The sequence below is a fragment of the Sorex araneus genome, chromosome 1, assembly GCF_027595985.1.
Source record: "Sorex araneus isolate mSorAra2 chromosome 1, mSorAra2.pri, whole genome shotgun sequence".
NCBI lineage: Eukaryota > Metazoa > Chordata > Mammalia > Eulipotyphla > Soricidae > Sorex > Sorex araneus.
The window spans coordinates 52,085,115-52,112,026 of NC_073302.1; the positions used below are offsets into that span (position 1 = coordinate 52,085,115).

The 26,912-nt window shown below is 40.7% G+C and overlaps 1 protein-coding gene across 2 annotated transcripts in view; it reads right to left on the reverse strand.

Annotated features, from left to right (window-relative positions):
• Positions 1-26,912, reverse strand: part of FOCAD (focadhesin) — a 323,158-nt gene that overhangs the window by 272,223 nt on the left and 24,023 nt on the right. For both annotated transcript variants that reach the window (XM_055131110.1, XM_055131118.1), the window contains exons 2-4: positions 19,883-19,970; positions 16,035-16,109; positions 11,854-12,008 (exon numbers count right to left, since the gene is read on the reverse strand). In XM_055131110.1, coding sequence (XP_054987085.1) covers positions 11,854-12,008; positions 16,035-16,109; positions 19,883-19,939 — 287 coding nt within the window. In that variant the 5' untranslated portion in view covers positions 19,940-19,970. The remainder of the gene's footprint in view (positions 1-11,853; positions 12,009-16,034; positions 16,110-19,882; positions 19,971-26,912) is intronic.

Consider the following 26,912-nt stretch of genomic DNA (forward strand, 5'->3'; position numbering starts at 1 on the left):
GAGAGGCATGGAATAGATTTTCCTCTGACTTCCAGAAGGAATCAATCCTTGATTTTTGACTTCTGGCTTCCAAGACTGTGGAAACATTTTCACTGATTTAAGGCATTAAGTTTGTGATCTGTTATTACAGCAGCCCTGGAGAATAATAAGCAGCCACAGACAGAGTGGACTAAACCAGGAGTAACCACCTACAAACTAGGTCCTAACCTTGGGGATCTGTAAATGTGGCCCAGAAATTCTGAGCTCAGTTACTGTGCCCTGATGTCTAGGAAGCAGATGTCAAGTCTGCAGCAAGAAAGAAGAATGAGGGGAGCAAGAGAAATAGTATAGTGGGTAGGGTGTTTGCCGTGCACATGGTTGACCTGGCTTCAATCCTGGCACCCCACATGGTGCCCTGAGTCCACCAGGAGTGATCCCTGAACACAAAGACAGGAGTAAGCCTTGAATACCACCAGGTGTGTTTGTCCACAATCAATCAATCAATAATAAATAAATAAAATAACAAAGAATGAAACCTACAACCTTATATCCAATTTGGTTTGGGGCCCCAGAGGCATCCCTGTTTTTGTGTCTATGGGACAATCCTTTATCAAAATAAAAATCTGGGGACAGAGTGATAGTACAATGGGTAGGGCATTTGTCTTGCACTCAGTCATCAGGGTTCAATTCCAGAATCCTATATAGTCCCCTGAAATGGCCAGGAATGGTCCCTGAGAACAGAGCCAGGAGTAAGCCATGAGCACCAGAGGGTGTGGCACAAAAAAATAAAACAGAAAGCAAATTACAATCACCCTTTTATGGTCTAACTAGTTCAAGAGAATTTCTGTAACTTGTAGTCTAAAGAGTCCTACCCAAGCAGGAAGCTGCTGCCACAAGCCAAACAATAAAGATAGGTTGTGCACATGCCAAGAAGAGCTGAAAAGCTGAAACCGGTGCAGGAGCCCTCAGAGACAGCATAGGAAACTTCAGGCAAACGTATAGAAAACTACAAGTGCAATGGCAAAAGATAATGCAGAGAGGGAGAACCAGAAAGACACTATAGCAGGAAGGGTGCTTCTCTTGCACATGGCCAACCCATGTTCAGTTACCAGCATTACATCTGATCTCCCAAGCCCCACTAAGAGTGATCCCTGAGCACAGAGTCAGGAATAAAGCCTGAGTATCTCCAGAGATGACCCAAAAGCAAACAAAAATGCAAAAAGTGAATAGCACAGCAGGTAGGGCATTGCATACAGCTGACCCGGGTTCAATTCCCAGCATGCCATATGGTCCCCCCAAGCACTGCCAAGAGTAATTCCTGAGTGCATGAGCCAGGAGTAACCCCTGTGCAACACCGGGTGTGACCCCCCCCAAAAAAAAAATGTTATCATGAGATAACATGTGGGTACATAATGACTGAATAGTCTGGTATTTGTGTGTGTGTGTTTGTGAGTGGGTGTGGGTGTGCTTGTGTGTATACTAGAAAAGAAGGAAAACACTGACCAAATGATACAAACTATTTTAGTTCACCCATCAGAAATTGCTTTTTACTAGATAAATATAACAAAAATATTACTGTGCACAAATAACATGCATCTATTTCCTTTGTTTAGGATTCTGTTTCATTACAAAATAAAGTATTGTTGGTTAAAAGTAAAAATTTAAAAATACAGTGGATTGGGCATTTTCTTGCATGCAACAGATCCAGGTTTGATCCCCAGCATCCCATATGATCCCCCAATCATCTCCAGGAGCAATTCCTAAGTGCAGACCCAGGAGTAACCCCTGAGCACCACCAGGTGAGGCCCAAAAACAAATTTAAAAATTAAATATCACTCGGACTCCTTCAGAAGACTACAAATATACTTGGTTACTTACTTTCATAGCAGTTTAAATATGAGGTACAAAAGCAGCACCCAAATTAATTTTACCAGAACTAAGAATAACAAAGGTTTGGGTAGAGAAAGACACAATCACCGCGCTCGAGAGAGATCCCTGGGAATCAAAGGGCAAATGAAACAAATGCAGCTATGTCTCACTTATAAGTGAAAAGGATAACGCACTGGCCTTCATAGGAAAAGAGGGAGAGTGGGCACAGCTGGGGATGCTCAGAAGCTCAAGTTCAGGAGCTGCTCCCAGCAATACTTGGGGACCATGTGGTACTGGAGGATCATGCATTCCAGACCTTTGAGTCATCTCCCAGCCCTAACTGGTCATACTTCATCGTAGTAAATTACAGCAATGAAAGCACAATTAAAAACTAGACTAATGGCCAGATCGTTTTCTAAATTCTTCACAAACCTATGTAAGAAATGAGAACAAGAAAAAGTTCCAGGAAGAGAGGGAAAAACTATAAAAGTTACGGGGAACTCATCCTTGAAAAAGAAACTGAAAATCAGGCTTCTTTTAAAAAACAAAATATCTGATAAATGTAATGCTAATGAATCTTTGTTTGGAAAAACTCTATGTACTCATTTGTCTTCTAAGTGCTAGGGAAAAAAATGCTTCTAAAGCAATTCTGAAGCATATTTCCATTATGAAAGTAACATGTTCAGTAGTCACTTTTCTTAAGTCACCTAAAAATATCTTAGCATAAACACACAACTATTACAACGGAAAATTTTGCAACAAAGCATTCAATCAGATCAACTAACCAAAAAAAAAAAAAAAAAGTAGGGCAGAATGTCCTAGACACGATAAGTGGCTGGAATCACTTTTCTGATTATGAGCTGCAAATTGAGATTCTGGGATTTTAGACAAAGAACAAAGACTGGAGAAGAAAAAAAAGAAAAACATCTGGAAATAACCTAAATGACTAGAGGAACATTTGGGACTAGAGCGACAGCACAGAGGGTAGGGTGTTTGCCTTGCACTCGGCAGACCCGGGTTTGATTCCCAGCATCCCATGTGGTCCCCCAAGCACTGCCAGAAGTAATTCCTGAGTGCATGAGCCAAGAGTACCCCTGTGCATCGCTGGGTGTGACCCAAAAAGCAAAAAAAATTTAAAAATAAAAGGCAAGAAGTGAAATAGACATGGTCTAGTAATTCTGTCACTTAAAGATAAAAATTAAATGAGCACTTGAACCCAAGGTAGAAGACCTGGCAGCTGCAGAAGAAAGCAAGCAAAGACTGTCTTCCTTAGGCCTCAGAGGTTAGCCCATCATATAGGCATCTTTTCCTTCCTCTTTCTCCTACCAAATAAAGAAAGGAAAGCTTAATAGTTCAGAAGAGCTTCAAGTCATAAAAGATAAAAGAGTGTCTCCTTGGTGCCTAGTTGCTTTCTACATGATAACGAAGCAATTAAGTATCAAGGGGAAAGGGCATCAGCAAAAGAGGAAACCCTGAAAAACAAGTATTTCTCAACAGATTATCCTAAATCTTTATTCCAAACAGTTCTCGGAACCACGTTTAACCAAACTGGACTTTTGTCATTCCACGGCTTACAACTCACTGAATCAGCAGCGTGAGTGGACCCACTGTAGGACTTTTCAATATTCTCGTGGAGATGTTATTGCAAAGTAGATTTGAGGAATCCTTAAAAAGCATACTTCATCTCTCACACCTCCCTACACTTTATTTTCCCCAAACACATAAATTACAGGTCCTTTCCCTGTAGCACAAGAAGCACAAGAGGCACACAAATGAAGTACGGGGCCTAATTTATCCGGAGCATAACCTTCCTACCAAACACATTTTTTAAAGAAGGGGGGTTGGGAAAGCAGTTGAACCAAAATTACAGGCTGTCATGACATCTCAATATCAAAAACTGAATACCTGGTTCCACAGGAGAGTACAGTTTTTATTCACAGTCTCGTTACTAAGCAACTGGAACAATGGCTGTGTGAGCTTTCTGGAAGCTGGCACAGTTGGGGTGGGGGACTCCAAGAAAAGAAAAACGGGGAACTCTTTGCTTCAGAAATCTTTATCTTAGGATAAATTCAATGTAAAGGCAAAAATAGAAGCAAAAATTTCAAAGGTCAAACCTTAAGATTTAGGTCCATTAATGTCAAGAAAAGTCAAAAAACAAAAGAACACGCTATCATCTATCATTCAGTGTAGTTTCAGTTTGGGTTCATTTCAAAATTCACATTTAACTAGTGATAATGATTTCCTTACTGTGCTTCCTTTGTGGTCCCCGTCTTTCATTCACCCTCTCTAGGGAAGAATTTTTTTTCTTTCTTTTTTTTTTTTTAATTTCCTTACTGATTAAAAGAACATTTTTGCCTTCTTAAATCCATGTCTTTGTTTACAGAAGCTATAAAAACTAGTTTACAGTTGTTTCATGTTGCCTCAGCTTTGAACCAAAAACACTCTTGGACATCAAACCATGTCTTTGAAGAGAACAGTCTCCAAACAGAGCCAGACACTTTCCCAGGCACTCCCTGAAGTTTAGAGGACCAGAGAGCTCTTCAAACGTCAAGTCTTTTTCAAAATCAGACCATACAATGGAACAGGCTCAAGAACAGTGTTTCTCAAATGGTGGGCTGAGGAAGTGGGAGCGTTGAGGTGTCTCCACACACCCCATGGGAATTCTCTAAGCTAGACCTGCAAAGGACTGAAGAGCAGGTTATAGGTTTAGGAAAGATTACCTTACCAAGATAACTCTAAAAGCGACATTTTCTAAATCAGTTTCATAAAAGGTTTCTTCTCAGTATCTGCTCCACAGCCCTCTCCCTAGTTACTGAAGGATGCTAAACAATTAGATAGATAAAACTAAAAGATAAAGTCTTGGAATTATTTCTTGGATTACTGAGTAGAACTGGAAAATGATCATGCGGTTGTGTGCCCAAGATGTCTCCAGGTAATGATAAACCTGCATTTAAGAGAGATTCAAGGACCAAAGCAATAGTACAATGGGTAAAATGTTTGCCTAGCACGCAGCTGACCCACATTGGATCCACAGTATCCCTTATGGTCCCCAAGCACTGCCAGGAGTAAAGGAGTAATTCTTGATAGCAGAGCCAGGAGTAGCCTCTAAGCATTGCCAGGTATGGTTCAAAACCAGAAAGAGAGAGAGAGGGAGAGAGAGAGAGAGAGGGAGGGAGGGAGAGAGAGAGAAAAAGAGAGAGAGAGAGGGAGAAAGAGAGAGAGGGGGGAGAGAGAGAGAGGGAGGGAGAGAGAGAGAATCAGAGAAAAGTGGAAATTTAAATATTGAATTTAAAGAACCAAAATATCTCAGGCAAGAAGCACAGGAAAATTACAAAGTCATTCCTGCTTTGAAATTCCAAATATAATGATGGCTTTCTGTCTCCGAAGAAATCTCTGAGCCACAATTGGAAGAGAAGGCTTTTGGGGTCTCCTGCTTTTAATTAAATTTAATTTCTTAAATTTGATTCTCATTTTGCCTTTTTAAATACAAACAATAAAAAGTAGAGTCTTTGTAATCACAACAAACCACAAAGCTCTGCTACTTGAAATAAAGCAAACAAAGAAATTTCTATTTTTTAAAACAGAAGTAATTATTACCTTTACTGGTGACAATAAGGAAAATTTAGCACTTATGTAACACATTTCCTGATCAAATTGTTTCAAAAAATTTTAATGGTAGACTTCAAATTGTTTCAAAAGATTTTAATGATGGACTTCAAGGTCTATCTGTCTACATCTCGCTCTGGGTGACAATTTAAATAATAACAAAATCCTCCGATAAAAAACTTTTAAGGGGCTAGAGAGATAGTTCAGAGGATAAAGTGCTTATGTTGTACACAACTGACCCAGGTTCAATCCCTGGCATCCCATATGTCCTCTGAGCATTGCCAGCAGTAATCTCTGAGTGCATAGCCAGGAGTAATCCCTGAGCATCGCTGGGTAAGAATCATCCCCCCACCAAAGAGAAAAGAGAGAAACTTCTTAAAATGTTCCTTCAGGATCCTTTAGTTGATAAGATTTTCATATTTGCATAATAGGCCCGGCTTCCTCCTATATTTGGCCAAATTTCCATAGACTCTTTAAAAGTAATGGAAACAAGACAGGGAGACCATTGAATGAACAGAATTAAACACAAAATATTATATGAGGATAAATAGAAGATAAACTAGAAAGACTGATGATCTTCCAGTGTTCATTGCCATAAACATGGAGGAACAATGACCACAGCTCAGTGAAGCAGAGTGCTCCCAAGGAGGAGGGAGGGCAGAGACTGCTTTGCCCACTGCAGTCATGGGGCAAGTTGACTAGTGCCACAACCCTGAGTCCAAGATTGACATATGTGAGGGGAGCTTCCTCTAAGCTGGCAGGGAGCTTTCGAAACTTACCAGTAGTGGGAATCTACCCACAACTGGGCAAAAGCTGCCTATCTAAGCAGAGAGAGAGAGAGAAAGAGAGAGAGAGAGAGAGAGAGAGAGAGAGAGAGAAGAAACTGGCTGGCTGGCTGACAGGTGCAGTCCCAAGTGAAAGAAAGCTGCATGTACGTGCTCAATCCCGGCCCGAATGGTTGAACATTTGACAAAAGCCTCAGCCTTGCAAGGATCATCAGGCCACAGAAGCATCCCAGCCTGGCTTCGCCTGATGAGCAGCCAGGTGCAGGCAAACTAGCTACCCAACCCTGGTTTGAACCCAGGCACCACCTGGTCCTTCAAGCATCACTGGACATAACCTTAAAGACCCCAAACACTGCCAGGTATGGCCCTAGAAGGCACGGAGGACCACTTGGATGGCCCAGGAAACCACAGCATCACAGAATCTAACCAGCACCCCATCCCTTAGACCTCATTTTGAACTGCTTGGTGGTTACTGTGGATCACCAGGAGGGGCCCCCAGGATGCCAGCATCAACCCCAAATAAAATGCAAAGTATAGTTTGAATACTGTATCTAATACTAAAATAATGGACATATGTCACTATGTGTTTGAACAAAGAATGTACAGTACCAAGAGTATCTTTTGCTGAAATATGAATTTTGGGTGATTATATCAGTGTAGGTCCATCAATTATAACAAAAATGCCACTTTGATGGAAGGTAACTGATAATGGGTGGCTAAGTATGTCAGATGTTGGATATATAGGAAATATCTATACTTCACCTCAGCTTTGCTGTGAGCCCAAAACTGCTATGAAGTTTTTTAAAAAAAAATTAAAAACAAAATAATCTGTATATTTACTTTTTTAACTATTTATTTATTTATTTTGCTTTTTGGGTCACACCCGGTGATGCACAGGGGTTACTCCTGGTTCTGCATTCAGGAATCAGCCCTGGCGGTGCTCAGGGGACCATATAGAATGCTGGGAATCGAACCAGGGTCGGCTGCATGCAAGGCAAACACCCTACCTGTGGTGCTATTGCTCCAGCCCCAACAGTTTATATATTTAGCAGCAAATTCTATTCCTAAGAGAAAAAGTATCCACATTAAATGTTTGGATATATGTGCAGGGATAATAAGATTTAATATCCTTTAAAAGGATAAGACCAAGGAAGAATTCAACCTCTAAGAGGAAAAACTGAGATACAGGAGTAGTTCAAAGACTTTGCCCCATATGCCCTTTCTAATATTTTGCACAGTGAATGTATCATTTACTCTAAAACTAGAGAAACTAGAAGGTAGTACAGTCATTAGGGTGCCTGCCTGGAATGTACTCAACTCAGGTTCGATTCCTGACCACGTGGTCCCCTAAGCATCACTGGGTGCAAACCTGGAGGCCCCAAACACCTTGGGGATGGCTCAGATAACCCTGGCACTGCAGTACCCAAGTAGTGTTAATCTTTGGACCCTTCTCCTGAACCGATAGCTTGTTTGGCCAGACCTCTTGACTCTTGAGGTCAAGAGTCAAGACTCTTGGAAGGTCTCCCCAATTTTTTTTAATTTAAAAACTTTAAAACATTAAATATATAATACACATACATATACAGAGAGAGAGAGAGAGAGAGAGAGAGAGAGAGAAGCAAGATAGATATTATTGAAACTTATTTAGAAAGACGTGAGGGGAGAGAAAAATATGCGGTCAAGAGAGAACACAGGCTCCTCAGAGTGGAAACAGGCAAGCAAAGAAACACAGAGGCTAGAAGATGATACGCGCTCAACGGAGAGCATAGGCTTGGATTTTAATCAAATGTTATGAGAAAATTACATACAGACTACCCTGATTCACAATCAGCAAAATTTACGCTTTTCAGTTTACAATAGTAATGGTGGACTTATATTCATGTGTGAGTGATAACCTTCACCAATAAACTTGCTATGATTTTCTAGAGTTTTTTTTTTTTCTTTTTGGGTCACACCCAGCAATGCTCAGGGGTTACTCCTGGCTCTGCACTCAGGAATTACTCCTGGCAGTGCACAGGGGACCATCTGGGATGCTGGGAATTGAACCCGGGTCAGCCACGTGCAAGGCAAACGCCCTACCTGCTGTGCTAATTTTCTCTCTCTTGAACAGAGTCAAAGGTACAAGCAAGCAGATTTCAAATTTGTGAATTTATAAAGCAATAAGTTATTTAGATAAAATTAAGATTTATCAATAAAAATTAATGGAAGGAAGGAAGGAGGAAGAGAGGAAGGGAGGGAGGGAGGGAGGGAGGGAGGGAGGGAGGGAGGAAGGAAGGAAGGAAGGAAGGAAGAAAGGAAGGAAGGAAGGAAGGAAGGAAGGAAGGAAGGAAGGAAGGAAGGAAGGAAGGAAGGAAGGAAGGAAGGAAGGGAGGGAGGGAGGGAGGGAGGGATAGAGTGATAGTACAGTAGAGTGCTTGCCTTGCACATGGCCAGCCCAGGTGTTCAATCCCCAGCACCACATATGAACCCCAAATACTGCCAGGAGGGATCCCTGAGAACCACCAGGCATGACCCAAAAACAAAAAACAAAATAAAAAAAGAGGAATATACCAAAACCTCAGTCTGACAAAGGAGTAAGGCAAAAATTTAGGTAAGTCGGGGCTGGAGTGATAGCACAGCGGGTAGGGTATTTGCCTTGCATGCGGCCGACCAGGTTCAATTCCCAGCATCCCATATGATCCTCTAAGCACCGCCAGGGGTAATTCCTGAGTGCAGAGCCTGAAGTGACCCCTGTGCATCACCAGGTGTGACCCAAAAAGAAAAAAAAAATTTAGGTAAGTTGCTGAAAGTCACTAAGTTACAAAAAACTACATTAAACCTTAGCTTTGTTAAAGTCTTCTTTTATGTGTATTTAATAATATTCTTCCAAAAGTATGTATAAACACACACAAACACACAAAGACAAAAAAAAATGAGTACAAATTTAGCTATGATAAAACTCTTACTCATTCATAAATATTTAGTCATCTGCTATCAAAAATGTGCTAGAGATTTTTAAAAATTAAATCTCTGAAAGAGGAAGTCGCTCAACAAGGGAAGTATTAGACCAGAAGGGTGACATTTGTTTTGAGCTTTGAAGGATAGAGATGATGTCAAAAGAGGGAAGGAATGTTCCGTGTAGATAAAAGTATACACAAAGGCTCAGTAATAGGAAACAGTTGTGTATGGCTAGACAAGGGTTGCTGGAGGAAATGCAGGTTGAATGGAAGACTAGAACTATGTGCCATACTAAAGGATTTAGATTATAACTATAATAGAATAGAAAGAAAAATCAACTTTCAAAAAATTGTAAAGAATTCCCAAAAAATCAAAACTGACTTCTGTCATAAAATGCTATTTTGCCATTTAAAATATTTTAAGATGACATTTTTTTTTTTTGCTTTTTGGGTCACACCTGGAGATGCTCAGGGGTTACTCCTGGCTCTGCACTCAGGAATTACCCCTGGTGGTGCTTAGGGGACCATATGGGATGCTGGGGATTGAACCCGGGTCGGCCATGTGCAAGGCAAACGCCCTACCTGCTGTGCGATTGCTCCAGCCCCAAAATAACATTTTAATATGTTAAAAATTAAGAAGTGAGGCTAGAGCGATAGCAGAGCGGATAGGGCATTTGCCTTGCACACAACCAACCCGGGTTTAATTCCAAGCATCCCGTAATTCCTGGGTACAGAGCCAAGAGTAACCCCTGTGCATCTCCAGGTGTGACCAAAGAGAAAATAAATAAATAAATAAATAAGAATAAGTTATTTCACCTAATATATTTCAAGCCCAAGAAGGCATCTTCCATAAATTAGGGAGATATAGCTATTCTCCAGGCCCACTGATGGCAGGATAGGGTGAGGATTCAAATTTAGATAACAATAATACTATCAACAAAATTGCATTAAAAACACTGGGCAAACAATGTCTCTTCACTGAGAAGGAGATAAGAGTTGGGTAAGAGCTGGGAGAAGGGGATATGGAACAGAAATCCAAATGTCCTAAAGTGGGCAGAGCCAAAAACTAATAGATCAAGACCATTTCTTTTTTTCCTTTTTTTTTTTAATTTAATCACTGTGAAATTACAAAGTTACCCATGATCAGGTTTCTTTTTTTTTTCATTTATTAAAACAAAAATTATTAAAGAGCCATGATTTATAGTTATTGATAGTTGAGTTTTAGGTATACAATAATACAAAAAATGTTTCAACACCATCCCTTCACCAGTGTCCACTTCCCTCCACCAATACACAGTGCCCAAGTGTTTCCCACCCACCAATCAAGACCATTTCTTGAAATGCAATAGCATCTTTTCAGAGGACATTTTTTACAAATTGTTTATTTCCACAGGATGGCTCAAATATGCTCTTGTTTGACCATCTTGAAATGAGTGTGCTTCATTTATCCATATCATCCTATTATCTTCCATATTTAAATGAACTAAACATGGTCCGGTGCTAAGCAAAAGTCTGGGGTTAAGGCACATGCTTTGCATGTGGCCAATCCCAGTATTGTTCCTGCCACCACATGGTCTCCAGAGCATCGCTACATGCTACCTGGAAATCCCCACATGTTAGCAGGATGGCACAAGTAATCCCTAGCACTACAAATGCCAAGCAGCAGGACACCTTCCGTATCTTGCATTGACCTTCAGGCCTGCTTAGCCAAGAATTGCTGGGGTAAATGCCTTGGCCTCCCAAACAACACTTCGAAGGGCCCCCAACCACAGAACAAGGACATAACCAAATAAATGCAAAGAACAATACATTACTTACTTGAAATAACTGAGGGTGGGGAAAGTCAAGGCAAAAAATAACAAAAAAAAACTTTCAAATGAATAAATGCTGTTATCTTCTAATATATACCAATGCCAAAGGTTGCCCAAGCATTGCCAATACAGTGTATGTAGTATATATGCTTTACACTGTAGAAACAAAACTTTTCGCAGGCAATTCTTCCTTCTTCAAATGTCAGAAATTTGCACTTTCGTTTAAATTCTAAGATACTTAGCTATTTTCTTCATAAAAACAAAAATGGTAAATTTAAGCAGATCTCTCAAATTTAAGTACAGCCAAGGATCACAATTTTCAAATTGTCAAATTTAAATTAGTACATCTGCGCTACAATTAAGATGGATATATACACAATACTTCCAATATATGTGGGGCAAAAACATAGTCCCTTACTGGCTTTTATTTCTGTCTACTATAACCATAACAGACAAATATCAAGTGCAGGGCCCAGGAGAGAGCTCAATGGGTTGGATGTACAACACCCTGGCTTCCATCTCCTGTCCTACATGGCCTTCTGAACACCGAGCACTGCTGGTGGAGTCCTGGTGTCTCCCAAGGACCAGTAGAAAGACCTCCTCAAAATAAATACCAAGTATATGACTTTTTTAAAGAAAAAGAAGGGTGAATGTTGACCCTTATGGGCGAATTGGGAAATTTCTTCCTCAAAAATCAAACTGGTACCCACTGCCAACCCAGGTCTATGTGATCTCCAGCAACCCAAACAGTAGCCCAAACAGCACCAGGAGTGATCCAGGAGAAAACCCCAAGCACAGCTGGATGTGGCCCCAAAACAAACAAAAACATTTGAAGTGGGATTAGATCCAACATGAAGGAAAGAGTACCTGGCGGAGGGGATGAGGTTGAGTATCCCATTGAGAACATAGCTGAATTCCGCATGCTCCTGAGCGACAAGTGCCACCAGGCTCTCACAGCAGGCTGTACGGACCACCACGCTGTCACTGCAACACTTCTCCCAGAGCAAGTTCAACGCAGGTGTCTGCAATCAAACCAGGGATTAAATGCGCACACAATCCTTCTCAACCATTCTTCAAAGTACCATTTGTTCACAGTAGACAAGCAAGCTTACCAATATTGATGCTGTTGCTACCCCATAAAGTAAAGAGAGATCATGGGTGTGTCCTAATATGTCAAATGTCTCTCATCACATCTTGGCTGCAGATGGAAGCCTGACGGCAGGTAAGGGTATGACCTGAACTCTAGCAACACGACAAACCTAACAGGCATCAAAACCAAGATTTGGCTGTAGCACAGTGCTCTGGCCAAGCTATTTAGGCAGACACCAATAGTATCAGCACAAGAATTTGGGGGCCAAAGCGATTGTACAGCAGGAAGGGCATTTGCCTTGCATACGACAGACCTGGACTCCATACGGTTCTCCAAGCACCACCAGGAGTAACTGAGTGCAGAGGCAGGAATAATCGCTGAGCATCACTGAGTGTGACCCAAAAAGTCAAAAACAAAAAAAAAATTTAGTCTCTGGGCCAGAGTGTTAGTACTGCAGGTAGAGTATTTGCCTTGCACCTGGCTGACCCAGGTTTGATCCCTGGCACCTCATATGGTGCCCTGAGCACAGAGCTAAGAGTAAGCCCTGAGCACCACAAGGCCCAAAAACTAAAAAAAAAAAAAATTAAAGTTTAAGCTGAAGTCCAAACTCATAACTATGTCTCAAGACTTATCTAATAGTAAGAGTTTCAAGAACATCCATTACCAACCACTACCATTAACATGTAAATGGTATCTATCTCAATTTACTGATGCCAGCCCAGAGCGGGGAAAGCAAAATAGAGCAGGCTACCAACAAACTGCAGTTTCATGAGTGCCAACAAATGCCTACTCAACTTCTTTTACCCAAAAAAGAAACGGCGACCTTGCCCTCCCCTTCAGTTGTGAAGCTATTATCTTGCAGAGGAAAGCACCAGAAGTAAATTTAAGTTCACTTTTTAAAAATTCTTTTAAGGAGCTAGAGCGATAGCGCAGCAGGTAGGGCGTTTTTGCCTTGCACACAGCCAACCCGGGTTCGATTCCCAGCATCCCATATGGAACCCTGAGCCAGGGTAATTCCTGAGTGCACAGCCAGGAGTGCTGTGCATCGCTGGATATGACCCAAAAGGAAAAAAAAATTTTTTAAAGCAGAGGTTCTAAATTTCATAACTTTCAAGCACCCACAATTCCCAAAATGGTTCACCTCTAATAATAAATTTATATTTGAGGGTGGTGGATTAAGTTTGTTCAGATTTATATGCAGTTCAGGGGTGGGAGGGAGAGAGCGGAGGTCGCTGTTGCATCATTTTTTAATAGACAGAGATGCCATTCCCAGTGGTGCAGCCATTCAGGCCTGAACTTCAGTGCTCAGAGCAGCAGTGAAGAGTGCAGACTCCAGCCGAGTCATCCCTGGTGGCGCAGCTCCAGGAATCAAACCCAGGGCCTCACACGTGGTAGGCATGTGTTCTATCATTTTTCCCATCTTCCTGCCCTGTTTCTTCGGGGGGGGTCTTGTGGGGAGAGGGGTTCCCGTTTTTTTAATTACTTTTTTTTTAACTTTTATTAAAGAACCATGATTTGCAAAGTTACAGATAGCTGAGTTTTAGGCATACAATAATTCAACACCAATTCCTTCGGTAGTGCCAACTTCCCTCCACCGGTGTTCCCAGAGTCCCTCTCCACCCCAACCCCTACTTCATTCTTGCCTGTCAACTTGACAGGCACATTACAAAGTTTCAGGGGTTGCCACTTAGATCTCATGTTCTGTTTTGTTGAGTCTGTGTCTTGGCTATATGGCGGTACTCCTCATTCATATCACTGGCCTAACTAAAGCTAGCTGATGCCTGTTCACCCATTACTTTTCCTTTACTTCCCTCCTTGATTTCTTTCCTCCTCTGTCCATCTTCACTCTAGACACAAGAGGGCAAAGAAATAGTACAGCAGCCGACCTGGGTTCAATCCCCAGCAACCCATGTGGTCCCCTGAACACCACTAGCAGTGATTCCTCAGCACAGAGCCAGGAGTAATCCCTGAGGAACACCAGGTGTGGCCCAAAAAAACAAAAGCAAAAAAAAAAAGAGAGAGAGAGAGAGAGAGAGAAAGGAAAAGAAAATACAGTTAAGCTATTCTTTTTTCCATCTGACATAAGGAAAGATATTAATTCTGAGAAAAAAATATTAGCACTGTAGCACTGTCCTCCCATTGTTTATCGATTTCTTTGAGCAGGCACCAGTAACGTCTCCATTGTGAGATTTGTTGTTACTGTTTTTGACATATCGAATACGCCACGAGTAGCTTGCCAGGCTCTGCCATGCAGGCGGGATCCTCTTGGTAGCTTGCCAGGCTCCCGGAGAGGGACGTAGGAATCAAACCCAGGTTGGCCACATGCAGGGCAAACGCCCTACCCGTTGTGCTATCGCTCCAGTCCAGAAAAAAATATTAAAATTCTTATCTGCCATATTGTACTCACTTTCCTGATGGAGATGACTCTGAGAGCTTTTTCAACCTCAAGACCTTACAAGAACTTTTGTTTATCTTTTGGTGTGTGCACATTCAGCAGTATTCCAGAACTATTCCTAGCTGCTCAGTACCAGGGTGAGGTGGGAAGGTGAGGGGCTCCCTTTGGTGCTCATGTGCTATCATGGATCAACCTCAGCTCAGTGCATGCCAAGGAGAGCTCAGACCTTTGAGCTATTTCCCCAGCCCGGCAGAATAATGTCTCTGCAGGAAAGAAATATTTGTATTCCATTTCTCCTCTCATTTAGAAGGAAATTTTATTCACCTGTATGGACCTTATCAAAAGGTTCTAAATGTCATTATTTTATCATGTAGCCAGACACACAAAATAAATGAATAAGGGACTGGAGCAATATCACAGTGGGTAGAGCGTTTGCCTTGCATGAGGCCAACCCAATTTCAATTCTCAGCATCTCACATGGTCCCCCAGGCACTGCCAGGAGTGATTCCTGAGTGCATGAACCAGGAGTAACCCCTGTGCACCGCACCACCAGGTGTGACCCAAAAAGCAAATAAATAAATAAATAAATAAATAAATAAATAAATAAACAAACAAACAAACTGTTGCTTCAGGTAACAAAGTATCCTGGCAGAAGCAAGCATTCATTTATAAAGAGAGGAGGAAACATTTAGTTATAGGAAATCAACATTCAATAATCCTGGCAGTTTAAGTAACACCACTATATTTTCTCAGAGAACATAATGTAATTATGTGCAGGATTAGGATCAGGGCTCTCAGAAATTCTAATTTCTATGACTACATGCAAACACCAGATAAATGCCAATTAAAGAAATATGCCCGGCCCTTATTCAACATGTCAGCAGAAGCTGTAAGGAATGTAACTTGGAAAAGCTAACCAAAAGAAAGGGAGAGAAAATCAATTTCTGTTGTTTAAGAAAAAAAAAATAGTTTCATCAACTATATTCTTCAGCGTGTATATCTTGGGGCACCCACTTTAGCAGAGGTTCCTAACTATCATATCAAAATGCACAACCCTGGTCAATGAAAACCTCCTACACTTCAACTCTTAGTTTCGCCTGCCAAATGCCAAGGTACAAAATTTTTCCACAAGCTCTAAATGTCAATGCCATATTTTCAGCTCAGAATTCACACTTGGGTCTACATAAAACATGAGAAGTCTCCACCCAGAGCCATCATGTTCACTTCTCTATTAAGCAAAATATTCCCTCAGAGGTAACCCCCCGAACCTTCTCTAAAACATGCATATCCTCATCACACCCTGGTTATTTCTCACCAATAGTCGGAAAAATATTCCCCTTCATCATTTGCACATCTCATTCCTTGAGTCTGTTATAACCAAATTTTATAGTTTAAAAGACTTTGAAAGAAAAATGAGGCTTTAAAAAAAAAAAAGGTACTGAGCTACTCGTAGCTCAAAATCCTCTCTGCAGTTTGAATTGTGCAGGGAACAAAGAAGTGCATTTGTGATGCAGCTGGTAGCAATAGCTGAACAAAACTGAAAAATAAAAGTTAAACACAGACCTGGTTTGTGGATTGATGGATCTTTTCTGAAAATCCATTTTCCTTTAGGACTGCAGCAATAAGATGACCCACAGCCTACAAAACAAACAAAATTAATGAATGCTTCCCTCAGAAGGACTTTCCCAGGGGTGTACTTGGAGGTAATTAATATCAGTGCTCAATTTTATAAGGAAATGCCGACTGACAATAGACAAAATCCCCACTTACAGAGCGTGTGCTACAAAGAAGGCACTGCATTAGGCACTCAACATGTATAATTTCTAATCTTCCTAGCAACCCTTCAGGTAAACATTTTATCCTCTTTTAAACCCAATAACATTAACTGTTTTTCATGGATGTTAAGAAAATTGTCAGATTTTTCCATCCAAATTGCTGTCACGTAGTATTAGAAAATAATTTGAAATTGCTTAATCCATTAAGCCATGAGACAAAAGGAAACCTTAAAGCTCTTAAATCATCTTTGCATCTAAATGAAATCCATCATGCTTCATCATGCCCTTAACAAAGATGGAGAAAACTCTTCTCCATCTTTAGGATCAGAGCCCTTGCTGATGTCAACCAAATGTTCTTCCCTCCACCGTGGCCATTCTCCCTCTGCTCTGCTTTTCTTTACCAGTTTTTCATAGATATTGGTTCTTTAATAAGCCTTAGGAATTTTTGAAGTTTTCTGCTTTGACCACAAAGTTCCAAATTGAATTCATGACTCTTAAAAGGATGGTAATTACATAAATACATAAACATCATTACCTCCAACCACCTCATGGTCATCCTATGAGATGAAGTCATGTTTCTTCAGTAATAACAAGGATGGCTGTCTGACAGTCAGGAGGCTACTAACACTGACAGCCATTCTGTGTATGCACTGGAGAAAACTTTTTTTCGGTGCCAAGGGTAGTTTGGGTCACACACAGTGGTGCTAAGGGATCACTCCTGGCGGTCCTCAAGGGAACCATGGGAGGGCAGGGATAAAACCCAGGTCAGGTGCATGCAAGGCAAGAGTTTGACCCATTAATACGGTCTCTCCAAAACACGCACTGGAGAAAATTTTGTCACAACTGTTGATCCTGCACTGGAGACCCAGGAATGTAGCAAGGAATACTAGTCAATCTTGCAAGGTCGCCAAAAGAGATAACAAAAAAAAAACATGATGCCAACTCCTTCATTTCTTTTTATCACACATTAGAAATGAATTGTGGGGGCAGAGCGATAGTACAGTAGGAAGGGTGTTTGCCTTGCATGCAGCCGACCCGGGTTTGATCCCAGGCATCCCATATAGGCCCCCAAGCAATGCCCGGAGTAATTTCCTGAGAGCAGAACCAGAAAAAAACCCTGAGCACCACCAGGTGTGACCCAAGAAGCCAAAAATCAAAAAGCAAAACAACAAAAAAATTGAGACCTGAATGCTTAATAGTCTCAGCTTTGCAATGTATATCATTCAATTGTATTATATAGTTTATTTAAGTTTACTATCTTTTACTTCCTGGCTTAAAGGGATAGTAACAAGAAATGAGAACTAATGAGTAGTTTTACTCCTATTTACAAAATATACCATATTTCACTGTCTATAACTGGCCACCAACTGAAATAAGTACCATTATTTTATATATCATATTGAAAGAAAATAGAAAAGCTGCCAATTTATCTATATTATGCAGTGCTGCTTATAATTTAAATTTGGGGCCTTATAATAATGAAAGAGCTCCTTTAGACTATGTTGAAAATTATGGCTAGTTCACAAATGTGCAGGCAATATCAACTATATAAAACTTCTGCCATCAATTACTAGATATAACTCAATTTCAAAGATACAGTGTGTAAATCAATGAAATATGGTGCTAACATTGAGTAGTGATTACAAAAGAACAATGTATACTGGAGAGGACATTATAGATTATAAGAACCTAATAAAATCAATATGAAACACAACACGTATTTTAAAAGCTATCCAATATTTTTAAAAAGGATCAAAAGAAAATAAGTTTAATGATAAACATTCCCCCGTTGTCCATCAAATTTAGTTTCCCTAATTCATCCTGCTGCTAAATCAAAAAAGAGCCTAAGTTGACTACACATTCAACAATCAAAGGCGAAATCAGTCAATACTGCTACCTAAGTTTTCCACAGTACAACAGTTTAAGTTGACATCTACCGTGAATAATACATATGCAACTTCCCCCTCGTTTAACAGTCACACACAAAGCCATTTCTTGATTAACTTTCTAACGAAGGGACTCCAGGCACAGGAAGACAAGACACTGTAGACAGTATCGTCCAAGTCTTCGACTTCTTCTTCGTGGCAAGGACCTACGCTGCATAGGCTATGAATCCAACCCAGTCAGGTAGAAGGGAATCTTGCATAAGGAGTGTGCTACTCCTCATGGAAGGGTTCCCCACTACCCAGCTAGGTCAATTCTCACAGAAGACATCTCCGAAGTTTGCTGTTGGGAGTCTCCAAGATGCTGTGCGTTGTTAGGTCTTCAGGCAGGCTTCAGCTGTCGGTAAGCTTTACTCTCTCAAAAAAATACATTCAGCTATTACAGCACCTTCATTAACCAGAATGCCACTAGTTAGGAGAAGACTCAGCAGAAAATCCTCTCTGTTGTTATCTTTATAATTAAAAAATATCCTTCTCTCTCTCTCTCTCCCTCTCTCTCTCTCTCTCTCTCTCTCTCTCTCTCTCTCTCACACACACACACACACATACACACACACACACACACATATATAATCACCTGTTTCAATTAAAGCATATAGGTCAAAATTTTTTATCTGGATATTTTATTATGGAATGTCATAATAAAAACTATTACTAACAATGGCACAGGGGTAGAATCTATAACTTTAAAATATTAATCTCTCATACTCTGGATATACACAAGCATTGAGTTCTATACCCAATAGTTAACTGTAGATTAAAAAAGAATACTGGTTCAGGGGACTCCAGGTTAAGCAATTATTTATTTTTCTGTGAAAAAAAAAGATGGTATAAACAGAAACTGAGATTGGTCGTTTTTTTTTTTTTTTTAGGTTTTTGGGTCACACCTGGCAATGCACAGGGGTTATTCCTGGCTCTGCACTCAGGAATTACTCCTGGCGGTGCTCAGGGGACCATATGGGATGCTGGGATTTGAACTCGGGTTGGCCGCGTGCAAGGCAAACGCCCCACCCGCTGTGCTATCACTCCGGGTGAGATTGGTCGTTTTTATTTTTTTTTTTTTTTGCTTTTTGGGTCACACCCAGCAATGCTCAGGGGTTACTCCTGGCTCTGCACTCAGGAATTACTCCTGGCGGTGCTTGGGGGACCATATGGGATGCCGAGGATCGAACCTGGGTCGGCCGCGTGCAAGGCAAACGCCCTACCCGCTGTGCTATCGCTCCGGCCCCGAGATTGGTCGTTTTTAAATGTTTACTTTTCTCTATATAGAGAGAGAAAAAAACATTTTATTTAATTAAATAAAATATGTTTTTAATTTTATATGTAAATAAATAAAATATGAAACGTTTTATTTAATTCTATCAAACTTATTTAATAGAATAGCATGTCTCCACGTAGAGGAAATAAAAATATTTAGAGTAAAAAATATAAAGTTCAGACACATTTAGTAGACAGAAATATAGAGGAAATGTATATTCTCAGCTTTTCCCCTTCCTCTCTAAAGCAACCCATGTTTTCTTTCTTCTTTCTCTCCCTGATCTCCCTTCCTCTCTCCCCCTCTCTCCCCTCATATATAAATAATACTATTTTACATCAAGATATATGTGTACATATGCATGTAGTTCAATTCACTAACCCCCCAAAAGGCTCATTTGTTACTATAAAACAAACACAAATAAATAAATACAATTACCTGTGATTGGATAAGAGAATTTGGAAAGTCAAACCTTTTCCTGATATCATCGGACATTGTGCTTCTCTTACATGAATGTATGCAGATTCTGTAATATTCCAAAACAAGAATAATTGTTAGTCCACAAATGGAGTTTAATCAAATGAACTAACTACTCCTCAAGTAACACTAAGAGAGTTCCTCCCAAAACAATAATGGAAAAGAAGCACAAGGTTCTGCAGGGTAATCCTTGGCATCCCCTTCTCTGTCCAAAATTATAATACTCAATTCCATAAGCAAGAACTAAACTAAAGGGGTCGAAGCAATAGTACTTCTGAGGGTAAGGCATTTGCCTTGCACATGACTGACCCTGGCACCCCCTATGATCCTCAAAGCATCACCAGGAGTGATTCCTGACTGCAGAACCAGGTGTAACCCCTGAGCATCACTGGGTGTGACCCAAAAACTAAATAAGTGAATGAGCTAACTAAAAACGCCCAACAGCTCTGCTTTTTCCTGTTAATCATAAAACTGATTGATTTCTACCTTAGAAACACCCAAAGTTTCAAACCCAAATAACATGATTTTAAATGTTTAACCACATGATGAACTGGAGCGACAGCAAGTGGGTAGGGCGTTTGCCTTGCACGCACGGCCGAGCCAGGTTCGATTTCTCCGTCCCTCTCAAAGAGCCCGGCAAGCTACTGAGAGTATCCTGCCCACACGGCAAAGCCTGGCAAGCTACCTGTGACATATTCGATATGCCAAAAACAGTAACAACAAGTCTCAAAATGGAAACATTACTGGTGCCCGCTCAATCAAATCAATGAACAACGGGATGGCAGTGCTACCACATAATAGGAAAAGACTAATTAATATTGTTTAGGGTCAAATAAAGCAGCTTTTGTGGGCACACCCAGAACCAAGGCCACTCCTGGGAGGTGCTGGCAGGACAAGAGGAGGGCACATGGTACCTGGGGGTTGAAGCCAGGGATCCCATCTAGAAACTAAGTGCTCCAGACCTTTGAGCTATCTCCCAAGCTCTGGAAATTAATTTAATGGATCAAGATTTCTAAAAAACAAATAACCAGATTTTCACAAAATTGTTTATACTATGTCTCACTTTGGAACAAGTTTTTATATAAGCACTAATCCAAATGCTAGAGACCAGTGTAAAGTCAAGGTGAGAAGGAGGTACAGAAATTACTAGAAACTCATACGTCAAAACAGATTTCTTTGTTTCCTAAAAGAGGAACAAGCAAGCAAATTAGCACCAACTTTTAATACTAACTAATATCACACTGCATTCTTACTTGGCTCTCAAAAGAAAAAATAATTTAATAAAGATGAAGGGGGACAGGTGGTGAAGTAGGGAAGACTGCCTAAGGCTACCAATTCACCTAGTTCTCAGGTAGTATTGAACACACCACCGTAAAGTACTTTGAAAACTGTACTTTTTATCACAGTACAACTATCAAAATTAACATCAGTCCTATAGTCTAGATTACCTTAATCCAAGGAGGCTGTAAAACTCTCCTGACCTCAAAAATCAGTATGTCTTGCGTTAAACCTGCAGTTCTTTCTCATTATAAGTTAAACTCTCAGAATGGATTGTTGGTCCAAGTATTTTTCTTTAATGTCCAGGTCTAACTTGACTCCCTTTCATTTGACATTTCACAGCACTGAAACAACTTGTCCTAAAACTTTAAACTATATTCCCATCTAAAAACACGACTGGAACATGAAGCGATTTTGCTAACAGAAATAAGTAGAGACATGAAAGACAATTGCCAGATGGTTTCGTTCATTTATGAAATATGAACTGGGGAAAAGAAACAGCCAAACTAGCTCCCTGACTTAGTGAAAATCAGTTCTTTCTCATTACTCTGACAATACTTAGTGAAAATCAGGGTGGTTACTGGAGAAAAAGGGTATGGGGCTGTGGAATAGAGGAGGTTTTTGGGTGGGCGAGAGGGATGGCACTGGAATTTTAGTGGTAGATGCGATGAATCCAAATGCACAAACAAAGCTACAAGTCTAAAATTATATAATATTGCAAACCAACAACATAGCAATTTCAAATGCCTACTCATTAGCTTGGGCTGGAGCGATAGCACAGTGAGTAGGGTGTTTGCCTTGCACACGGCCGACCTGGATTCGATTCCTCTGTCCCTCTTTGAGAGTCCAGCAAGCTACCAAGAGTATCCCGCCCGCATGATAAAGCCTGGCAAGCTACCCGTGGCGTATTCAATATGCCAAAAACAGTAGCAACAAGTCTCACATTGGAGACATTAGTGGTGCCCACTCAAGCAAATCGATGAACAATGGGACAACAGTGCTAAAATGTAGTGCAACTCATTAGCTTAGGCAGGTGAAAATTTCTTTAACTTCTCTGCTATGCCAATCTATCTACCCTTCCTAGAATTGTCCCCTTTGGAATTCCATAAGATGTCTTAAAATGTCACAAATTCTAGGAAATCTAAGGAAAAGAAATCTCCATAGAGAGAGAGGGAAAACTGTGTAAGGATAAATATAGCCATCTTGAAGATTCACTCATTTAACAAACATTAGGCTCCAATTGTATGTCAAGCACTAATCTAAATGCTTGAACCATACTGGCAAGCAAAGCCAATTTCAAGTAGCACTGACAAAGAAAAAAAGGGGGACCAAAGCAATAGTACAGCGGGTAGAGTATTGTCTTGCAAAAGACTAACCTGGGTTCAATTCCTGAGTGCTGAGCCAGCAGTAACCCCTAAACATCGCCAATGTCTGTGTGTGTATGTGGGGGGGGTGAGCGGAAAAACTTATATTCATGGAGCTTAAAGTCTATTAAGCAAATAAAATATACATAAAATACAGCCCGGTGATAAGTGCAAAGAGAAAAAAAAAAGAAAGTAGATCACATAGACTAAAAGAGACGCAGAATGGAGGAAGGATACATTTTCTGCTATAAATTCATAAGTCAGAGTCAGTCCCTTCTAAGGAAAGTGACTTCTGGAAGACAGTCATACGGGTAACTAGAAAGTCTTACAAGCACAGTAAATAGTGAGTGCAAAAGTCTGAAATATGAATGAAGTACTTGAATTGAGTACTTAAATCTTGTTTGCGCAATAGTGCAGAGGGTAGGATATGTTTGCCTTGCATGTGGCCAACCTGGGTTAGATCAGGGCATCCCATATAATGCCCCAGAGCACCACCAGTAGTAATTCCTCAAAGTAGAGCCACAAACCTCAGCATCACTGGGTGAGGCCCAAAATAAACAAACAAGAAAACAAAACACTTGTTCTAGAACTAAGGAGTAGATTTAAACACACACACACACACACACACACACACACACACACACACTATAATATACTTATCTGTAAGAAAAGATGAAATTGTGCAATGCACCACCACCTGGATAAAACTATAGCATATCATACTAGGTGAAGTGAGTCAAATGGAGAGGGGCGGATACAGAATGATCTCTCTCATATGCGAAATATAAGGAAACATAGTAAGGAAATAACAAACGGCCGATGGTAGGGGCATCTAGGAGAATATGGCCAATGGCAAGGGCGCCTAGGAAAATTTATCTACAGAACCACTTGCCAAAGGTGTGGTGTGGCAAGAAGATCTTGAGACACTAGTGGAGGTACACTGATATTCTTGTTGTGGGTATAGTGCTAAAATGGTATGCCTGAAACTTGATTATTAGTACTGTGAATCACGTACCTAACTAAATATTACAGGGGAAAAAGTTATGGGAAGGGTAGGAAGGAGGAAGAACTGCTCTAGAAAAAACAAGAAGAGTCAGACGCAGGGAGGAGGAAGAGAAAGAGACATCATGTCAATGAGAAGGCTGACATTAGAAGGCTTTGTGGACATTTTAGAATGTTGGCCCACACTCTAAATGTAGACACGTATTTATGAATGGCTACTACAGGGGGGAAAAGGAGTAAGTCTTGAATAGAATCAATAGATCTACTGTGAGATGCTGAATATATCTGAAGGTAAAGTCCATGTGGCTGCCAAAAAACTAGAGGAAAAAAGAGGTGAAATTTCAGGACAATGACAGTTCAAAGCTTTTGATCTAAGCTTCTTAGGGCACTTTTACATTAAAAATTAAACCACTCATACATTACTTACTAAGGCCACTTTTCACTGACAGAAAAAAATGGAGACGGTCAGAGTGACAGGTAGGGTGTTTGCCTTGCACAGGCCAGCCTGGGTTCGATCCCTGGCATCCCAAATGGTCCCCCAAGCTCTGCCAGGCATGTTTGCTGAGTGCAGAGCCATAAGTAACCCCTGAAAACCCTGGGTGTGGGGAAAAAAAAATAATAATAAAGTTGCTAGCAATTGAAATCTAGAAACAAATTTCACAGGCAGAAAGAGCAGGAATTCCATTTTCGCTATCTAAGCACTAGGTGTCAAATGAATATTCAAGTGTCAAGTAGAACATCAGCTACATGGAGCCCTATTTGGAGAGATAAATCTTAAAAGAGATATAAAGAATTGTTCATCGGTATTAAATATGACCTTTTTTTTGGGGGGGGGGGTGGAGGAGGCACACCTGCAATGTTCAGGGATTACTCCTGGCAGTGTTCAGAGGACCATATAGGATGCCAGGGATGAAACACATGCAAGGCAAATGTCTTACTGTGCTATTTTTCCAGCCCTTAGACTTTCTAAACCAAAAAGTTTGCTTAGCTTTGTTCAGCTCAGAATTAGCAAATTTATCTGGGCACATCACCTTTTTCTAGAAATAGCTGATAAGTCTACACAGTCATCTTTTCCTGGAAAAACACCACCAATCCCTCCAAGTCCTCAGTCCAGTCTGCCTCTTGGGTTCCATCTTTGGTCCTGCAGGAAATACTACAATTCTCTCTCTGCCTGTGCTCTCTTCCTTTCACGAAAATTCTCCCAAAGTCATCATCTTGTCCACACCTCCAAACACTCCACTACTCTTTCTGGAAAGAGTAGAAACTGAGGTCACTGTCACTGTCACTGTCATCCCATTGTTCATCAATTTGTTCGAGCGGGCACAGTAACGTCTCTCAATGTGAAGCTTATTGTTACTGTTTTTGGCATATCCAATACGCATGGGTAGCTTGCCAGGCTCTGCCGTGCGGGCGCGATACTCTCAGTAGCTTGCTGGGCTCTCCGAGAGGGGCAGAGGAATCGAACTCGGGTCGGCCACATGAAAGGCAAACGCCCAACAGCTGTGCTATCGCTCCACCCCAGAAACTGAAGTAGTTGGAAATAATTAAATTTTTTTTCTCTCTCTCTCTCATTAAATCTGTTTGCATTTCAGTTGAGCTGAGCTTTTCTCTTTTCATAATTTCCCTGATCACAATTCTTTAATCACAATCTTTAATCTAGGTCACAAAATCAGATTTGCTGTTTCCAGAGGTTCAGTATCCCTTCCCTCCCTGTTTGTACACTCAGTGTCTTCGTTCACATTAGCTTACTTCAGTGACTGCTTAGAATTGAGGTTCTCCTCGCTTGAGTTAATCCTTTGCACTGCTGTCAGAGTAATTGCCTAAAATGCTATTTCCATCACATCATTTCCCTGTGAAGGAGTCACAGTAGGTTTTCAATTGTTTGCCAGGATAAATGAAAATTCCGATTCTTAGCTTTGAAGACCTCCATCAAGAGTCTCACTTATTTGACTTCATTTCCACTGCTGTTCTAATTTCACTTTGGCTAAAATGGTATTCAAAATAGTACCATGTGCTCAAAAATTTTCCCCTTGTCAAAAACAGTAAACTTTTCATGTCCCTAAACTCTCAGGGAAGTTCCACATTCGACTTTATATTTGGGGTGCAGTGGGTTACGTTAGGAAATGTGCTCAGTAATCTATGGAAAGGGGAAATTCATATTCTTGTACAAACAAACCATGAGAAAATAATGGATATTACAAAACATGTAATTCAGAAAAAGAGCGTCAGCTAATGGGGTCCAAGCACAGTGTTTCCTGATGATCTAATCTCACTCAGTCGACAATAAACTTGAACAGCATCCCAGAGAAGAAGATAAGGTTATCAACATGTAACAGCGTATTACAAGAGTGACAGATAATGTATTACTTTAATAAACTGTGATAGAAGAAAATGTGGGCTCATACTCTCTGATCTAGTCCCTAAATTCTGGAATCCCAATATGCTTTAGAGACCAGTTAAACACTTGGTTATGTAAGTAGTTTATTAAGGCAGTAAAGAAACTGAACATCCCCAAAAGATGACAGTCACCAAGAAGTGGGTCATTGGAGTAAATCTTGTAGATAGATGACTAATATTCAAGCTTACAAAATACAATGCTTATTTTAATGTGACATTTGGAAATGAATACCTATTTCAAAGTCTAGAAATGTAGTTCAGCAATAAAGAACTGTTTTGCATGCATAAAGTCCTGAGTTCTATCACTAGCACAACCAAAAGGAATAATATAGAAAGTAGGCATCTGGAGCAATAGCACAGCGGGTAGGGCACTTGCCTTGCACTCGGCCAACTTGGGTTCAATTCCTCTGCCCTTCTCGGAGAGCCCAGCAAGCTACCGAGAGTATCTCACCCACAAGGCAGAGCCTGGAAAGCAACCCGTGGCTTATTCAATATGCCCAAAACAACAACAAGAAGTCTCACAATGGAGACATTACTGATGCCCACTTGAGAAAATCGATGAGCAATGGGATGACAGTGATACAGTGATACTAACTTCACCATTCCTATCAAAAGGGGTCACTAAGCACTCTCAAAACACTAGTTGGAGGTCAGAGAGATAACAGGTGAGATAGGTCACTTGACTTGCACATATTCAATCCCCAGGGCACCACCGAGAGTGATTCCTAAGTGCAGAGCCAGGAGTAACCACTGAGCATCATTGGGTGTGCCCCCCCCAAAAATAAAAACTTAAATTAAAAAATAAAACACTATCCAAATACAATACAATTTTTTATCGTCCTTAATTTGGTACCCTTGGCCAACTACAAAACGCCTCAGCTAGCAACTGGTATTTCATACTAATGACAATCACTTACCTTTCAAAGTATTAAGACATATTCTCATAGAAA